At 37.9% G+C, this 14,656-nt stretch overlaps 1 protein-coding gene across 10 annotated transcripts in view; it reads right to left on the bottom strand.

Moving 5' to 3' along the window:
• Nucleotides 1-14,656, bottom strand: part of SSBP2 (single stranded DNA binding protein 2) — a 114,315-nt gene that overhangs the window by 12,781 nt on the left and 86,878 nt on the right. For 4 of the 10 annotated variants that reach the window (XM_081930208.1, XM_081930217.1, XM_081930209.1 and 1 more), the window contains exons 6-12: nt 12,767-12,850; nt 10,324-10,383; nt 9,146-9,212; nt 8,105-8,175; nt 5,195-5,286; nt 1,952-2,000; nt 1,084-1,119 (exon numbers count right to left, since the gene is read on the bottom strand). In XM_081930208.1, coding sequence (XP_081786334.1) covers nt 1,084-1,119; nt 1,952-2,000; nt 5,195-5,286; nt 8,105-8,175; nt 9,146-9,212; nt 10,324-10,383; nt 12,767-12,850 — 459 coding nt within the window. The remainder of the gene's footprint in view (nt 1-1,083; nt 1,120-1,951; nt 2,001-5,194; nt 5,287-8,104; nt 8,176-9,145; nt 9,213-10,323; nt 10,384-12,766; nt 12,851-14,656) is intronic. The other 6 variants (XM_081930214.1, XM_081930212.1, XM_081930216.1 and 3 more) reach the window with 3 other exon arrangements.

The raw sequence follows: 14,656 nt of genomic DNA, 5'->3' as shown, positions 1-14,656 counted from the left end.
TGTAGTAAATTTGACAAGCTTGATAACCACGTTTTTTTCCACACAAGCATATTAAGGTTTCACAGCAGGTTGTGATTTTGACACTTTTGCTACCTCCAGTTATCTAGACCAGGGGTGGCTAACTTCTTTTAATGCAAATACCACATCCGGGGGGGGGGGGTGATCCCAGTGGTGGGCATGGTCACACCTCTCTTTCACACACACACACCCCTTCATCTGGTCCCCTTCCTGTTCAAATGATTGACTTGATGACCACGCAAGGGGAAATATGTAGGGTACTGGACTGGGTACAGAGCTTTAACTCTCTGGCCACGCCAGGCTTCTCTCTCCCTTTTCTGCCCTACTGGATTCTACTTTGCAGGATGAGGCTGGTGGCAATTGTGGATGCCAGATGTATAACCAAGTCACGCTATTCAATCTGTGCCAGTATGGCTATCTGCTTTGTGTATCGTTACGACATGGTTCTAATAATCCTCTAAAATCACTGGTTGTAAATATTTAATAACAAAAGTTTTAGATAAAAAAATCTAGCTACATTCCCTAAACCAATTATTCAGATTATTACAATGGTGATTCTGCCACTTAAGATCAGGTTTTCAAGTCCCACTCAGTTAAAGTGAAGAAAATAGAATAAGTCAAAACAGAACGGAAAAAGTGTGAAACATGTTCTTATATTTCACAAAATTTTATTTGTGACTATACTGTTAGATACTTTTTAGACCCTTCAATACAAATGAAATTTCTTAAATTCAAGCTCATAAATGTGTTCCTCAAAACAGCTGCTTTTACTTTTTCATTATTGAAGACTATGCATTGTACCAGTTAGAGAACATATGCTGAAGTAAAACCCAGCATTCAGGGCAATTTTGGCAAGACTGTTAACTGTTTTACTAATGAACATCAACATATGTACTACAAATATATAGCAGACGCAATGATACAAAGCAGATCAGCTGTTCACTTCTCAACCAATACACATGGGTTTTCCTCAACATCTGGACAACCATTTCTTAACCCAAATGAAACGTAGCATTTATGCTAATGACTGCACATATATAAGCGGACACACACAAGCATACTCACTACATAATTCCCAGGTGACGCAGAAGAGTATGGTATCTGAAAAAGAAAAGAAAAGAAAACTGAGCTTCATTCCCTTTGAGATATAATTCTTTTATTTTAAAAAATGCTTCATTTTGAAATTTAAAAAGTTTCTATTTTTATTTTGAACAAGTCAGCAAATCACTGCTAAAAAAATACCAGTGATCAAGTGATATATAAATGCCCTATAAATAAATAAATAAATAAATGCCACCTTACTACTGCCATTTCCACTATTTAAATCGTATTAAGTAAAGCTGAAGATGAACATTTTATTATGGTTTTTCCATGCAGCAATTGTTGTCAGAAAGCATTTGGGGTTTTAAATGTTCTGTATAAATCAGCAGAATTAAGAATGGAAGAATCTTTGTTAAACAAAACAGCTGAGTTCATACTATGAGGAGTAGCAACTTATTTTATATCACCTTTCTGTAAAAAAACAACAAAGGCAGCTAACAAAATAAAAAACCACCACCAAACAATTAAGATATCAAAACATAATAACACAGCAGCACAACAGGCTATTTTTAAAGTAGTGATAGTCATAAGATTATAAGGAATGGGTAAAAAGGTAATCCAACTGCCTTGTCACCAAAAGCCACCTGAAACAGAAATAGAAAAGCTAAATGCAAGGAAGATGAAAATAGACCTACAGCAGGTACTGAATTCAGCTTATGAAAAGGCTCTTGGATGTGTATCTTCAGGGAGCAGAATGATATAGATAGTATTCCTGAGCTAGAAGGTATGTTGATAAAGTTATGAACAACTTAACAGTAAGTTTTGCTTTTTGCTTTTTTCAAAAGGCATAAAACAGGATTACAAATTCCAGTACATTTTGATATATACTTACAGAATTGGCATTTGTAGGGTTTGGCCAAGGTCTACCACCTCCCGGACCCCTAAAATATAAAAGTTCACAAGATAATTTGAGCTGCAGGAGAGGTAAGAGGAAGGTGAAATACGATTCTGAGAGTGGAAGTCTTTTTGTGCAGTGTTGGATCCTGCTCTTAATATAGAGGCCAGTAGCATCCTCTAGTCTAATAAAGACTTCCCCAGAAACATAATATAGACACAACCTTACACCATCTAATTGAAAGATAAACAAAGAATATTTTAGGGGGGGAAGGGGTTGGGAGGAAATTTAATGCTACAGTTTCCGGACAGTTAGAGGATTCTAAAACAACCTAATCTAATACCATCCACCACTTGCTTTTGCATCCTTTGCCACTCCTGTGTTGTTGGAAGTCCTTCAGCTTTCTCCCAATGGAAGTGTAGAGTGTTTGAGGACCAGGACATTCACAGGGAAACCAAAATGCTTGTTTACAAGGCTATTGTACTACGCACCAACTTTACTGTATGTTTGTGAAACATGGACCACTTATAAATGCCATCTCCAACTCCCCAAAAGATTCCAACAACGGTGTCTCCAAAAAAAATTATATATCACTTGGGAAGACAGGCAAACTAATGTCAGTGTACTGGAAGAAGCAAAGATCACTAGTGTCGAAGCAATGATTCGTCAGCATCAACTTACTGGACTGGTCATGTTGTTTGGATGCCTGATCACTGGGCAACAATTTTTTACTTTTTGAATGTTGTCTAGATTTCTACAACTGATTTAGGGTATTTTTGCACTGCTGAATCAGGAAATTGCATCCGTTTCTCTCCATCAGGTCAGGTTTACTGTAAACTGAATGGTGGGCATTGATAAAGGTAAGTACACGTAAATTGCATGTTGCTTCACCATTTTTCAAACTTCAGGGCTTGAACTTCCATTTCTTGGAACTCCTGGAATGCTCAGCGGCAGGGAGGCCTCTCTTCAGAGTCCAACAGTAGTCAGCCATCATGACTGCATCCCAGCGACCCTGATACCTGGTCTCAATCTCTCTCATGTCCTGATGGAATCTCTCCCCCTGCTCATCACTCATTGAACCCAGGTTCTCAGGAAACCGGTCCATATGTGAAAATAGGTAGTGCATCTTGACGCTCATGTTGCACCCCAGGTTTCTGAAAGCAGTCAGCATGTTGTTGACAAGTTCTGCGTAGTTTCTGGCCTTATTGTTGCCAAGAAAGTTCTTCACTACCAGAACAAATGCCTTCCACGCTTCCAGTTACACTTCGTTCATTGAGTTTCCGAACTCTGGATCTCTGATGAACTGAAGGATCTGAGGACCATCAAAGATGCCAACTTTCAACTTCTCCAAGGTCAATCCTGGAAAAGCCTGGCACAAGTAGGTGAAGCAGTCACCATCCTTGTCCAGAGCCTTGGTGAACTGCTTGATTAAGCCAAGCTTGATGTGCAGCGGTGGGAAGACTATTCTGTCTCTGTCCACCAGAGGGTCGTTGATGACGTTCCCTTCTTTGCAAGGCACCAATTCCTCCCGCACAGGCCAGTCCTTCTTCGTGTAATGCTGAGCACGGTCCCTACTATCCCACATGCACAGAAAACATGGGTACTTGGTGAAGCCAGACTGTTGTCCCAACAAAAAGTTCACCATCTTCAGGTCAACACAAATAAACCACTTATGCTGATCATAACCAATTTTCTCCAGCACATACTTCACTGCTTCATAGTTCTCCTTCAGTGTACTCGAGTGAGCCAGGGGTATAGAGGCAAACTGGTTGCCGTTGTGTAGCAGAACACATTTCAGTGATCGCTTGCTGCTGTGAATGAACAGTCTCCAATCTTTGGGTTCATACTGTGGCACTCCAAGCCCCATTACCTTAGTTTTGATCCCCCAACTTTATGCTTTGCCGCACCAATTTATGGAAGATTTCAAGGTTTTATGACTTCAAACTGATTCCTTTTCGACATAATCACCCCGAACTATCAGACCTGAATACTTCTTGTCATTAAAATAATCATTTCCAATCAAAACAATTATTCGACATGGCATTTTACCCCCACCAACTTCTTCTAAAACGCTCCACACAAGCGTACATGTGAACAAAAACGTAAAAAAAAGACATGTGGCCATAGCTCAAAAACTTGACCTGACTGAGCAAAACCAATGTGCTTTTTGGATTCAGCACATCAGATTCGTCCTAAATCAACTGAAAAAATGCAGACAACAAATTTGTTGTTGACCAGTGAATTATCATCCAAAGCAACTACTCTATTGCCAACTTAATAGAAAGCGTAATGCCGGTGGACAACAAAACAGGTTAAAGACACTCTCAAGACAAATCTTTAAAAAATGTAGTAAAAACACTGACAACTGGGAAACACTGGCCTGCGAGTGCTCCAATTGGAGAATAGCCTCTACCCAAGGTATAATGGACTTTGAAGAAGCATGAACTCAGGACAAAAGGGAGAAACGAGCTAAGAGGAAGGCACCTTTGGCAAATCCTCACTGTGATCAACTCCTACCGGAAACTTATGTCTCCGCTGTGCAGAGGATGTGTGGCTCCAGAATTGGCCTCCACAGTCACCTACAGACACACTGTTAAGACCATATTCATGGAAAACAATCTTACTTAGCTACAAGTGATCACCAAAGAAGAATAAGCTGTTTCTGGTAACTAATGAGCAAGTAACTGACAGGTAGTCTGACAGGTAGCATATTATTACAATGTTACTGTCTTGCTCCCTTTATTTGACATATTTAACTTACTAACATAACAAAGACTTCTAAAGTAAATGCAGAACTATTTACATCTTTAATTCCACTTACTTCCAGAAACATGTAATACTGACAGACACCAATTGCCCCATCTTTACCACACCGCTAACATTCTGCATATCCAATGCCTTCCTTTCTTTATCCATACTAGGGTGTAGTACCATTGGCACAAACATAATGAAGATACAGGTTGCTTTCAGTTATTGTTCTTCTGTTGTAATCTACAAGCAGAACTGCAATTGACTTTCAATATAGTCAAGCTCTCCTGCTATGTTTTATCCATAGTATCTGCTGTGAGAGGGGCCACCAGAAGTTCAGCACACATTCATGATAAGCCTTGTGATGGATGTCAATTTGACTCTGGTTTATTTTTTAAAGGTTGATCTTTTAATTACATGTTATAACGTTTAATGTAAAACAAGATTGTCCCTTTTTGGAAATGTTTTAGCGACATTTTTCTTTTTACTTACATATTCATTCCAGGCATTCCGGGGCCACCTAAAGCATTCAGTGGGGGTCTCATTGCACCTCCATAGTTCTGCAATGATAACCAAGGGTCAGACTACCACAAAACAAAAAAACAAAACCAAAGAGGAGGGGGGAAAGAAAGGACAGCAGGTTAATGACTTCCCTACACATCTGATTATTGGATAGGCCAGGGCCATTCATTTTCAGAATTTGAGTTGCTTGACTAAAAACAATTATTATTTCTACACTCTCCCTAATTTTAATAAAACTATTTAGCATTTCCTAAGAGTCTTATTATCTTAACAATGGAAGGATATGGGGCACATTTACAAATGTTAATTGATTCATGGAGATTGTAACATTTATGATAGATAACACAATTGTCTGTGAGGGACAGATTTAATATCCATTTCACAAAAGTTGACTTTGTATTCCACAGACATTTTGAGGGATTGAAATGGATTTGTTTTTAAGTAAACTGCCTATTTAGTGTTAGTATTTAACATTAGAAGTATATGCTTATACTGAATAAGATGACTGCTAAGTTTACTTAATAAGCAATCTACAGCAAAGGGCAGGGGAATTATTCAGAAGGCACGAAAAATGTCCTGAAATGCCTATGAACAGCCCATTGCTATGTTCAGGACAAAACGAAAATGTGCTCTCCACCTAGCTCTTAGGCTGTCACATATAGCAATTGATTCTGGAAACTGTGCTAATTACCTGGTGTGTGTTGTGTGTGTGTTAAATAGCACATGGGTGATATCCAATATTTCCTCTTTGTCTCCCTCACCCCAGTGCACCTCCCCCCAAATTTGTTTCGTAAGATCCTTCAACCCTTTGAAGCTGATGTGCTGGGATGTGTGTGGGCTGCAGAGAGAAGGAGAGGAGATGAAAGCCCTGTTGCACAAGCAGAAGTCACCAACGGACAGGAATAACTGGGTACCACCCAATGTACGTAGCTGTAACATGACCATTTAAGACTGTGTGTATTCTCAGCTATAAGAATTGTACTATTCAAAGAGAAAGCATGTCAATCTGTTGTGAGAAGGGAAGTCAGGCTTGAGTTCTTAAAAGTGGCCAATGCTATTTACTTTGTAGTGTACTCATATAACACTTTCTAATTATAACAAAAATTAAAACAAAGAGCCCTAGATGAGTCTAGTCAACAAATCCATGTTGTAGGACATGTGCTCCAGACATGCCGATGTATAACAACATGCTTCTGGAGCTATGTCATATTTTATTGAAGTCTTCCAGAAATAGAAGTCATCAAAATAAATGCACACATAGTAAAAGGTAAAGGGACCCCTGACCATTAGGTCCAGTCGTGACCGACTCTGGGGTTGCAGCGCTCATCTCGCTTTACTGGCCGAGGCAGCTGGCGTACAGCTTCCGGGTCATGTGGCCAGCAGGACTAATCCACTTCTGGCAAACCAGAGCAGCGCATGGAAATGCCGTTTACCTTCCCGCCGGAATGGTACCTATTTATCTACTTGCACTTTGACGTGCTTTCGAACTGCTAGGTTGGCAGGAGCAGGGACCAAGCAACGGGAGCTCATCATGTTGTGGGGATTTGAACCGCCAACCTTCTGATCGGCAAGTCCTAGGCTCTGTGGTTTAACCCACAGTGCCACCCGCATCCCAATGCACACATACTGACATATAAAAATTTGTCTCTTTTTAAAACTTTCAGCAAAAGCTTGACTGATTTTCATGCTATTCAGTTCAATTTTCTCTGATTAAGAATCTGAGGATTCACACTAGTTTCCACCTTGTGAAACTAAGATGTTTATTGAATACTGAAGCTAAAATAACTAAATCAGTTTCTATGCTAAAACTGTTGTAGGAAAGGATTTGGATATTATTGATTCTGTGAAAGTATACAATTTCTGTGAAAGTATACAATTTTGCCAAATGGTTTAAAAATATTTAAAAAGGAAAAACTGAGTAAGTCTTGCTTGAATGATTCGGTATTATTAGGGACATATGAAGAGATTTACAGTGGAACCTCGGTTTTCGAATTTAATCTCTTCCAGAAGACAGTTCAACTTCCGAAACGTTAGAAAACTGAGGCACAAAGAGCGGCCTACCAATTTAATAGAGAAAATGGTAAAAAACAACAGATACATGAAGTGGAAACTGTTCGACTTCTGAGGCATGTTTGATAACGGAAGCATTTACTTCCGGATTTTGGCATTCAAAAACCAAAGCTTTTGGCAATGGAGATGTCCCAAAACCAAGGTACTACTGTATATGGATAGGTTCAACAGACGGTGAATGGCCATCAATTAGAAAGTTTAATTAATTTTTCTTTCTTTCATGTTTTCTGTCTTTTAAAAACGATATTTTGCATTTCTCCAAGAAATAGCTAATGTAGCTATTAAACAAATGAGAAATACCAAAGGCTTTATTCTGAATGCAATTTCAGTTAAGTGGAAGAAAAATGAATGTTGCAACAAATTGCACATTTTTAAAACTACAGTCAGTGAACACAGTTATGCCAAACAAACTATGGTTATGCCACTATTTTCCCCCAGGCATTTAATACTCAGAAATATGCTGCTTCTATACCTGATGATTCATGGAATTAATAGGTAAATTAATCATCCATGTGTAGAATAATTTCTAAGTACAGGATGGTGAGAACAAACAAACAAACAAGCAGAAAATGTGATCTTCTTCATGATCTATTTTAAAGCTTCCAGACGCCACTGTTGGAAGCAGAAAGCTGAGATAGGTGGACTTTGGTCTAACCAAGCAAGGAATGGTTTCAGGGATGTAGCATAGGTGTTCTGTGGGAAGTCATGCCTTTACACATAGCAACTACAAATAGTTGCATTATAAATTCCACATGAAAAGTGGGAATTTTGATATACATGGCCATGGGAACTGCAACACAAGCAATATACCTGAGGTCCTAAGGGAACCATTCCTCTCGGAGGAGTCATTCTCTGCATTGGCCCACCCATATTTGGATGTCCTGGAAAAGACATGTATTAGGGTTCAATAATAAGGTTAGCTGATTAAAATGTCTTTATAATCAGAGGCACATTCTTAAATCAGATTTTCCCCCACCAACAAATTGTTAATAATGATTAATGCAAATATTTATCATACACACAGTCATATGGCAGGCACCATCGTAGATTATTGTTCTTTCTTTAACACAGAGGCAGAGTCTCTTCTAAGATGGTGCTTGCCACAACAGAGGTTGCATTAGCTAAAAATTAAAAAAGCATTTTCTTCAGAACTTTAGCTGAACTCATATGCGGACTTAATAAAGCATTCAGCCCCAACAACCAGTTCACTGTAGACAAGTCATGGAATGAACCCCCACTTTTATGTTTAGACAAAAAAGGAGGCTGGAAGTAATAATGGAACTATATAATTTTAAAACAACTAATACAATTTGCTAAGCATTCTTTAACTGACAGTGCTAAATAATATATAACTACATTACATATTTCAATTATTCAAAAGGAAAACAGCTAGGAACTCGGAGTAGCTGCTGAATATAGCGCAAGATTCTGGGCAGAATGCAATAGCTTCTTGGGTAATCCCTAAGCAACGGTGACTTAGGAAAAGGAAATGCTATGATGGGTAAGATATTTGAATCATCAGAGACCTTTAGGTAAAAAAATACTTATTTATCCCCATCAATTCTGACCTCAATATGAAGAATGTCATTATTCAATTTATACTGCAAAAGTAAAATGATTTAAGCTCCAGATTTAGGTATAGAAGCTGTTCCCTTTGCATGAAGAGACGATTAACTACAAAAGTTTTTCCCTTGTACAGTATACTATGCCATGGGACATCTATGAGAAGAACAACAGAACTATCCCACCTGCAGTACCACAACTGTGTTCATTTTTGCCTGTCACTCCAATCGCTTAACATTCTAAGAAGTGAGAGTAAGATTTCTGAACCAACATGCTGATGATGATTACCTTGTTGCCGTGTTGGATCCATTCCACTAGGCAATAATGGCTGACTTCCTGGGACACCTCCAAGTGCCTATAAATAAAAACACCAACATTTAAAAAATCAATTATATATAAACAGAGAGAGGCTTATTTTTTTTTAAAAAAAATGCAATGTGTTTCAAATGCCAAGCAATATTAAATATAAAAGCAGTATTTTAATATTATTAAAATATTAAAACAGTACTTTATTGAGTTAGGTTTTTAAGACAAGCTACCACTCACTTTCCTTACATTTTCACAAACTACAATGATTTCCAGTTCCAAACAAGTCTATCATTTTGATTGTATTTAACTTTGTTCACCCAGTTATTAGATGCCTTTTGTTAAGCAAAAATTGCTGGAAACCTCAATAGGAACACTGCATAAATTCCATTGATTTCAATGGAATATCGGTTGAATGACTACATGAAAATTAAGCACGTATTTAACCATGCTAATTTTGGTCAAGTTTTATAACGTGAAATAACACAATCAGTGCTGTAACCGTGCCTTATATTAAGCAGTGCTTTTTAGAATCCTGATATAAAATGAAAAAATCCACCCACAGGATTGACTGAGCAGACTTCTGAGTGCTCTTCCCGATGAGGCTTTTTGCTGTGCACTCGATCTATAAAGTGACATTTTCAGAGGGTCCAATTCGTAAACTGCTGTCATTCTTTAAATGGAGGCTGTCTTTGTCTTGCCTCAAATAAAAAATGCAATTCCCCCCCCCAAAAAAAAAAAAATTTGGCTGGGGGCGGGGCGGTGAAGCACAGTGTGTGTGATGCCTTCATTTGCCCACCATGGCCGAAGGCTGCGAAGAAAGTTAGTGTCACATTAAACAACATTGGTTCTTCACTTCTGCAGTTATTTTTTTCTTTTCTTGTTCTGTTTTGCTGCTACAGATTGATAAAAGTTCAAGAGACAAAACCGCTCAGACTCTTGACCTAGACTTCTGGGAATCAAGAGGCTGATATGGTGCATTTCCAATAAAATTTGATTTGCATTGTCAAATGCCTGTATAATGTATGGAGTTTGTTGAAATTATTGTTCTCAAAAAGAAAGTAGGCAGAGTTTTGACTTTTCTGGTTCAGTTTTCTCTTGCCCCTTGCAAGAGAGTGATGCAATAATGAATTATTATTCATTAATAAAAGGACTGTTACCTGATTGGGTATCCTTAAAGGTGGCCTTGGGCCTCCTGGGTATCGGGGGGACATGAAAGGCTGCAAAAGAAAATAACTACATTAAGAACACAGGTACAGCCATTTTAAATTAAATCCTAGAAAAACTTTGATACTAATTTCACAACCAACAAGAACGTTAAATTATTTGAGCAGTGACAGGTGTTGCTATACTTCTTAACTGACATTTATTGATTCCTGTAATCTGAGACTATCAACATTCTGGGGCCACTAAGCATCACCACTTCTGTTCTCAGAAAAGCAAGACCTACAACCCAGTTCTTGTAGAGCTGAAAGAAAACAGTGCCTACACTCATAGGAATCCTGTATTGCAAATTAGGAATGTAGGAACAGTCCCTTTATACATACTGTGTTAGCACTTTTCTGGGCCACATGACTGTAAGCAGGGCTGGGGATGAGGTTAAGACACAGCTTACCAAGAGCATGTAAAAGGACTGTGTCTAAGCTTTAGCAAAGTCAGGCCAGGAGCTTTCCTGAGCTTGTTCAGAGGCTTAGACTGTTCCTCATGGCCTTAAAAACCAAACTTGGGGTGATTCTGTACAGTTCTGCTTGAGTTAAGATTAATGTCAAGAACTTGGATGAGAAGCAGGAAAAGACTTTGAATTTTCATGCAGCTTGCTTTACTGTTTAACAAAAGGTTCTCCCTTATAAAATACCCACATTTTGACATGAAAACTTAAAATATTTTGGTTTAGCTCTACTTGCAATTCAAAGAACAATTTCTTGAATTTTGTCTTGTCTATAAAAACTGTGAGTCTAGTACCTATATCTGCATCCTTGATAATGTTCCAGTTTCAGGGATTCACATTATAATTGTAACTAGACATAGAACATTATTCTCTGGAACTTTGTTTACATGACACATAGAGAAGAGAATTAAAATAAAGATTACAATCTAGACAAAGTTTACAAACCCAATATATTGACAATGCAAATAAAAACTTGTAAATATTCATATAATATAAAAAATTGAGCTCTGTAACTGAGTCACTGATACAACTTGCAAGACCCAGATAGATCTTCATTTCCAAACTCTTACATTAATACAGCAGATGTTTGCTGCTAGGTTACTACGGTGCTAAATTCAATTATTTAAACTGCTCATTAACTGCATGCTAAACCCAAACAGCCTCTCTGCTAACTTGCAATGGAATCTCATTTTGTAGGCAGCTAGATATAGAAGTTTTAGGCCAGTATACTGTCTTTTGGATCAAAATAATTATAAAGAAGAGGTGTTTAGTTGAAGGAATAATCAAGAACAACCCATATATCACTTGAACACATGCTATTTATATGGAATGTCCTTGGTTGACTGCTGTTTTCCTAAACAGCTGCCAACCTCTAAGCAAGAACTTTAAACAGTAAGACATATAATCTAAAATGTTTTCTGAACATTACATAGGTCAAAATTATGTAACGTTACACACAACACGCAGAAATACTACCTGATATCAAAATACTAAGAGATACCGATGAAAAAGGAAAATAGCCTTATTGCTGAACTTGATTTGTACTTGATTTAAATTATTACTGGTGTACCACAATGCCTGTAAGTCAAGCTGTAGTTAGATAACACAGAACTCTGAATTGTGTAGCTTGTGAAATGCCACGATCTATTAAATGATGGATACAGATCTCATAGCTCCCAAATTCCCCCTCCCCAAATTTTGGAAATGTTTACACCGCAAAGTAGGCACTATTTTGAAATACTCATTTGCTTAGTTCCCAATGGCCCCACATAAGAAGCCTACACTTTTCCCTCAGAATAAGAAACCACAACTAAAGATCACTGGTATGTGCTCAAGAACTGAAAAAACAAAGCCAGGTTCTAGGTCTATTTGAAAGAAAGTAAACGGTGCCATAAGAATAAATTAGTATATAAAAACATTCCAAATGATTTTCCAACATTTTGGCATCAAAGGGTTTGGCAAGTTTAATGAACAATAGTTGAAACCATCAATTTCCAAACTATTATTACATTTGTGTCAATCAAATAATGGTTTAAAATAGTCAATTGTTGGTCCAAAACATATGAAAAATGCTACATTCAGGAATTTCAGAAAACCAGATAAGTAGTAAGAATTCACTTAGTAAGAATAGTGAATACTATTGCGGAAAATTTGCTGGCCCACATTGTATGCCAAAACTGCTGTTACGAAGTACATGGGTATTGGGAAAATAACTAAGCAGACAGACAGACGAACAATACCACACAATTTATTAAGTAGATGGTGAGATTTATGGGGAAAGGGGACAGCGGGTAGGAAAAGTGTGGTTCAAAATACGAACCACTTTAGGTGGACAAGAGAAAAGTTAAATGATAAATCTGAAATGAGCAAACTATCGTCGTAATGGCAGTTGCAAGTAAAGTGTTTCATATGGGTGCTTTTGTATACCCTCCTACCTGACCATGAGGTCCCATCGTGGGATTGCTGGGGTTGTGAGTGGGGGGCTGTGCATGGGGTGAAGGCTGTGAACCTGCAGGTCCCTATGGATTAATAAAATTGGGGGGAAAGATTAGAAACATTCTTTTCCTAGGCTATTTATCCCATTTTATGCCTTATTTAATTTTAATTTTTTTTATTTTCCCCCAATTTCATTCCAAACGTCCAACACTTTTCAGGATGGAACATGACCTGAATCTGGGTGGCAGTTCCATCCAGGGTCTCAACATGCTACTTGCTCCAGTGCAGCATACAAGCACCATTTTGAGTACTTTAGAAATTGTGATGAAAAATATTAGCCCACTAAAAACCATTTAGCAGGACCACGCATACCAGACGCCCATTAACAGTGTAATGCACATGCAGTCTTGCACTAGGAAAGACTTGTACCAGTGATTGGGCTAGAACAAACTACAAGAGACAAAACAATTTGGAATACTTCCACTGTAGAAATTGAACAGTGATGCTAGATGCAAAAATATAGAATTTCACTGGCTCAAGGCAAAAACGTTTGTTTACTTATCAAATCTACTGTATGTGCTTCATAACAGAGAAAAAAGTTTAATCCAAGCATGTGAAATGTCAGTAAGATGTGGGATGGGGAGGAAGATTATTATTATTTTAATCTGAACACTTGTTTTGTTAATTTAGGTACCTGTAAATTACCCTTAACCAAATTAATACAATGAAGAATTTAAACCAATTTGCCATACTGTGCATAATAAATAAAAAAAGTTTTATAAAAACTATTAGCTTTATTTTGAAGTTCAAGTGTTAACCCTGCAAAAAAAAAGCAATACAAAAAGAAATGCAACTGTACCAACCTCATTTTTTTTTACTCAAATATCCCATGGGATGAACTAACATCTATATTAAGTCTAGTTGCAAAACACAATGTTATTCTATCACACACACACACCACCACCACCACGACAAAACATTTAGGACCAGAACCTATAGAAAACAGAAAACAGTTTCCTATATTTAAAAACTGACTTTCAGGTAGTGTTTTGGCAGAAGCAACAGAACTTTGGGAGGCTGACATACAAACCCAAGATTAGCAAAACAACAACAGGCAGCAGGAAGTTACAAATGTCACAAGAGCAATCAAGCTGCCTACAACAGGACTCTGAAAACTGTGATCAAAGAAGGAGGACAGAAGTCAAGACGCACAACTCTACACAAATGAATCCTAGGATTGTAGAGTTGGAAGGGACCACCAGGGTCATCTAGTCCAACCTTCTCCAATGCAGGAATCTTTAACCTAATGTGGGGCTCAAACCATGCCCCTGAGATTAACAGTCTCATACTCTACTGACTGAGCTATTTGTGTGGGGGAAATACTTGTACATTTTCCATGACAGAATAGCGTAAAGGAACGGAAGTAGAAGGATAAGGACTACATCTCATCAGTGCTGGCCAGATGTGAGAAAAAGCAGGGTGAGCACTCAATCTGGAAGGCTTGTAGTACTCTGATAGTACTAACTCTACAGCAGGGATTGAAAGTTTTCTAGTATAACATATATGGGCTTTTAGCTCACTCATTAACAATAAGAAATTAGTTTTACTTATGACACTCTTCTTCAAAACACATGGCTGCAGCAGGGGGCCACGACAAATTAATTCCAAGATTTTATTATAGGATGCAAATTTGCTTTAACAATTCTGTGAACACTACTACAAGGGAGGAGAATGTTTTCTTTGGTGTGGATTTTAGGAAAATATGCTCTTCTCAATTTTTTGACTGATGATGGTTCAAGAAATTGTGAAAACGTGATTCCAAAAATAATATTGAACAGGATGTTAGATATTACAGACACTGACAGTGTGGATGTCATCTTCTTCGCTAA

The sequence above is a fragment of the Podarcis melisellensis genome, assembly GCF_964234715.1.
Source record: "Podarcis melisellensis genome assembly, chromosome: 11".
In the NCBI taxonomy this organism is placed as follows: Eukaryota; Metazoa; Chordata; class Lepidosauria; order Squamata; family Lacertidae; genus Podarcis; species Podarcis melisellensis.
This window is presented reverse-complemented; position numbering and strand designations above follow the sequence as displayed.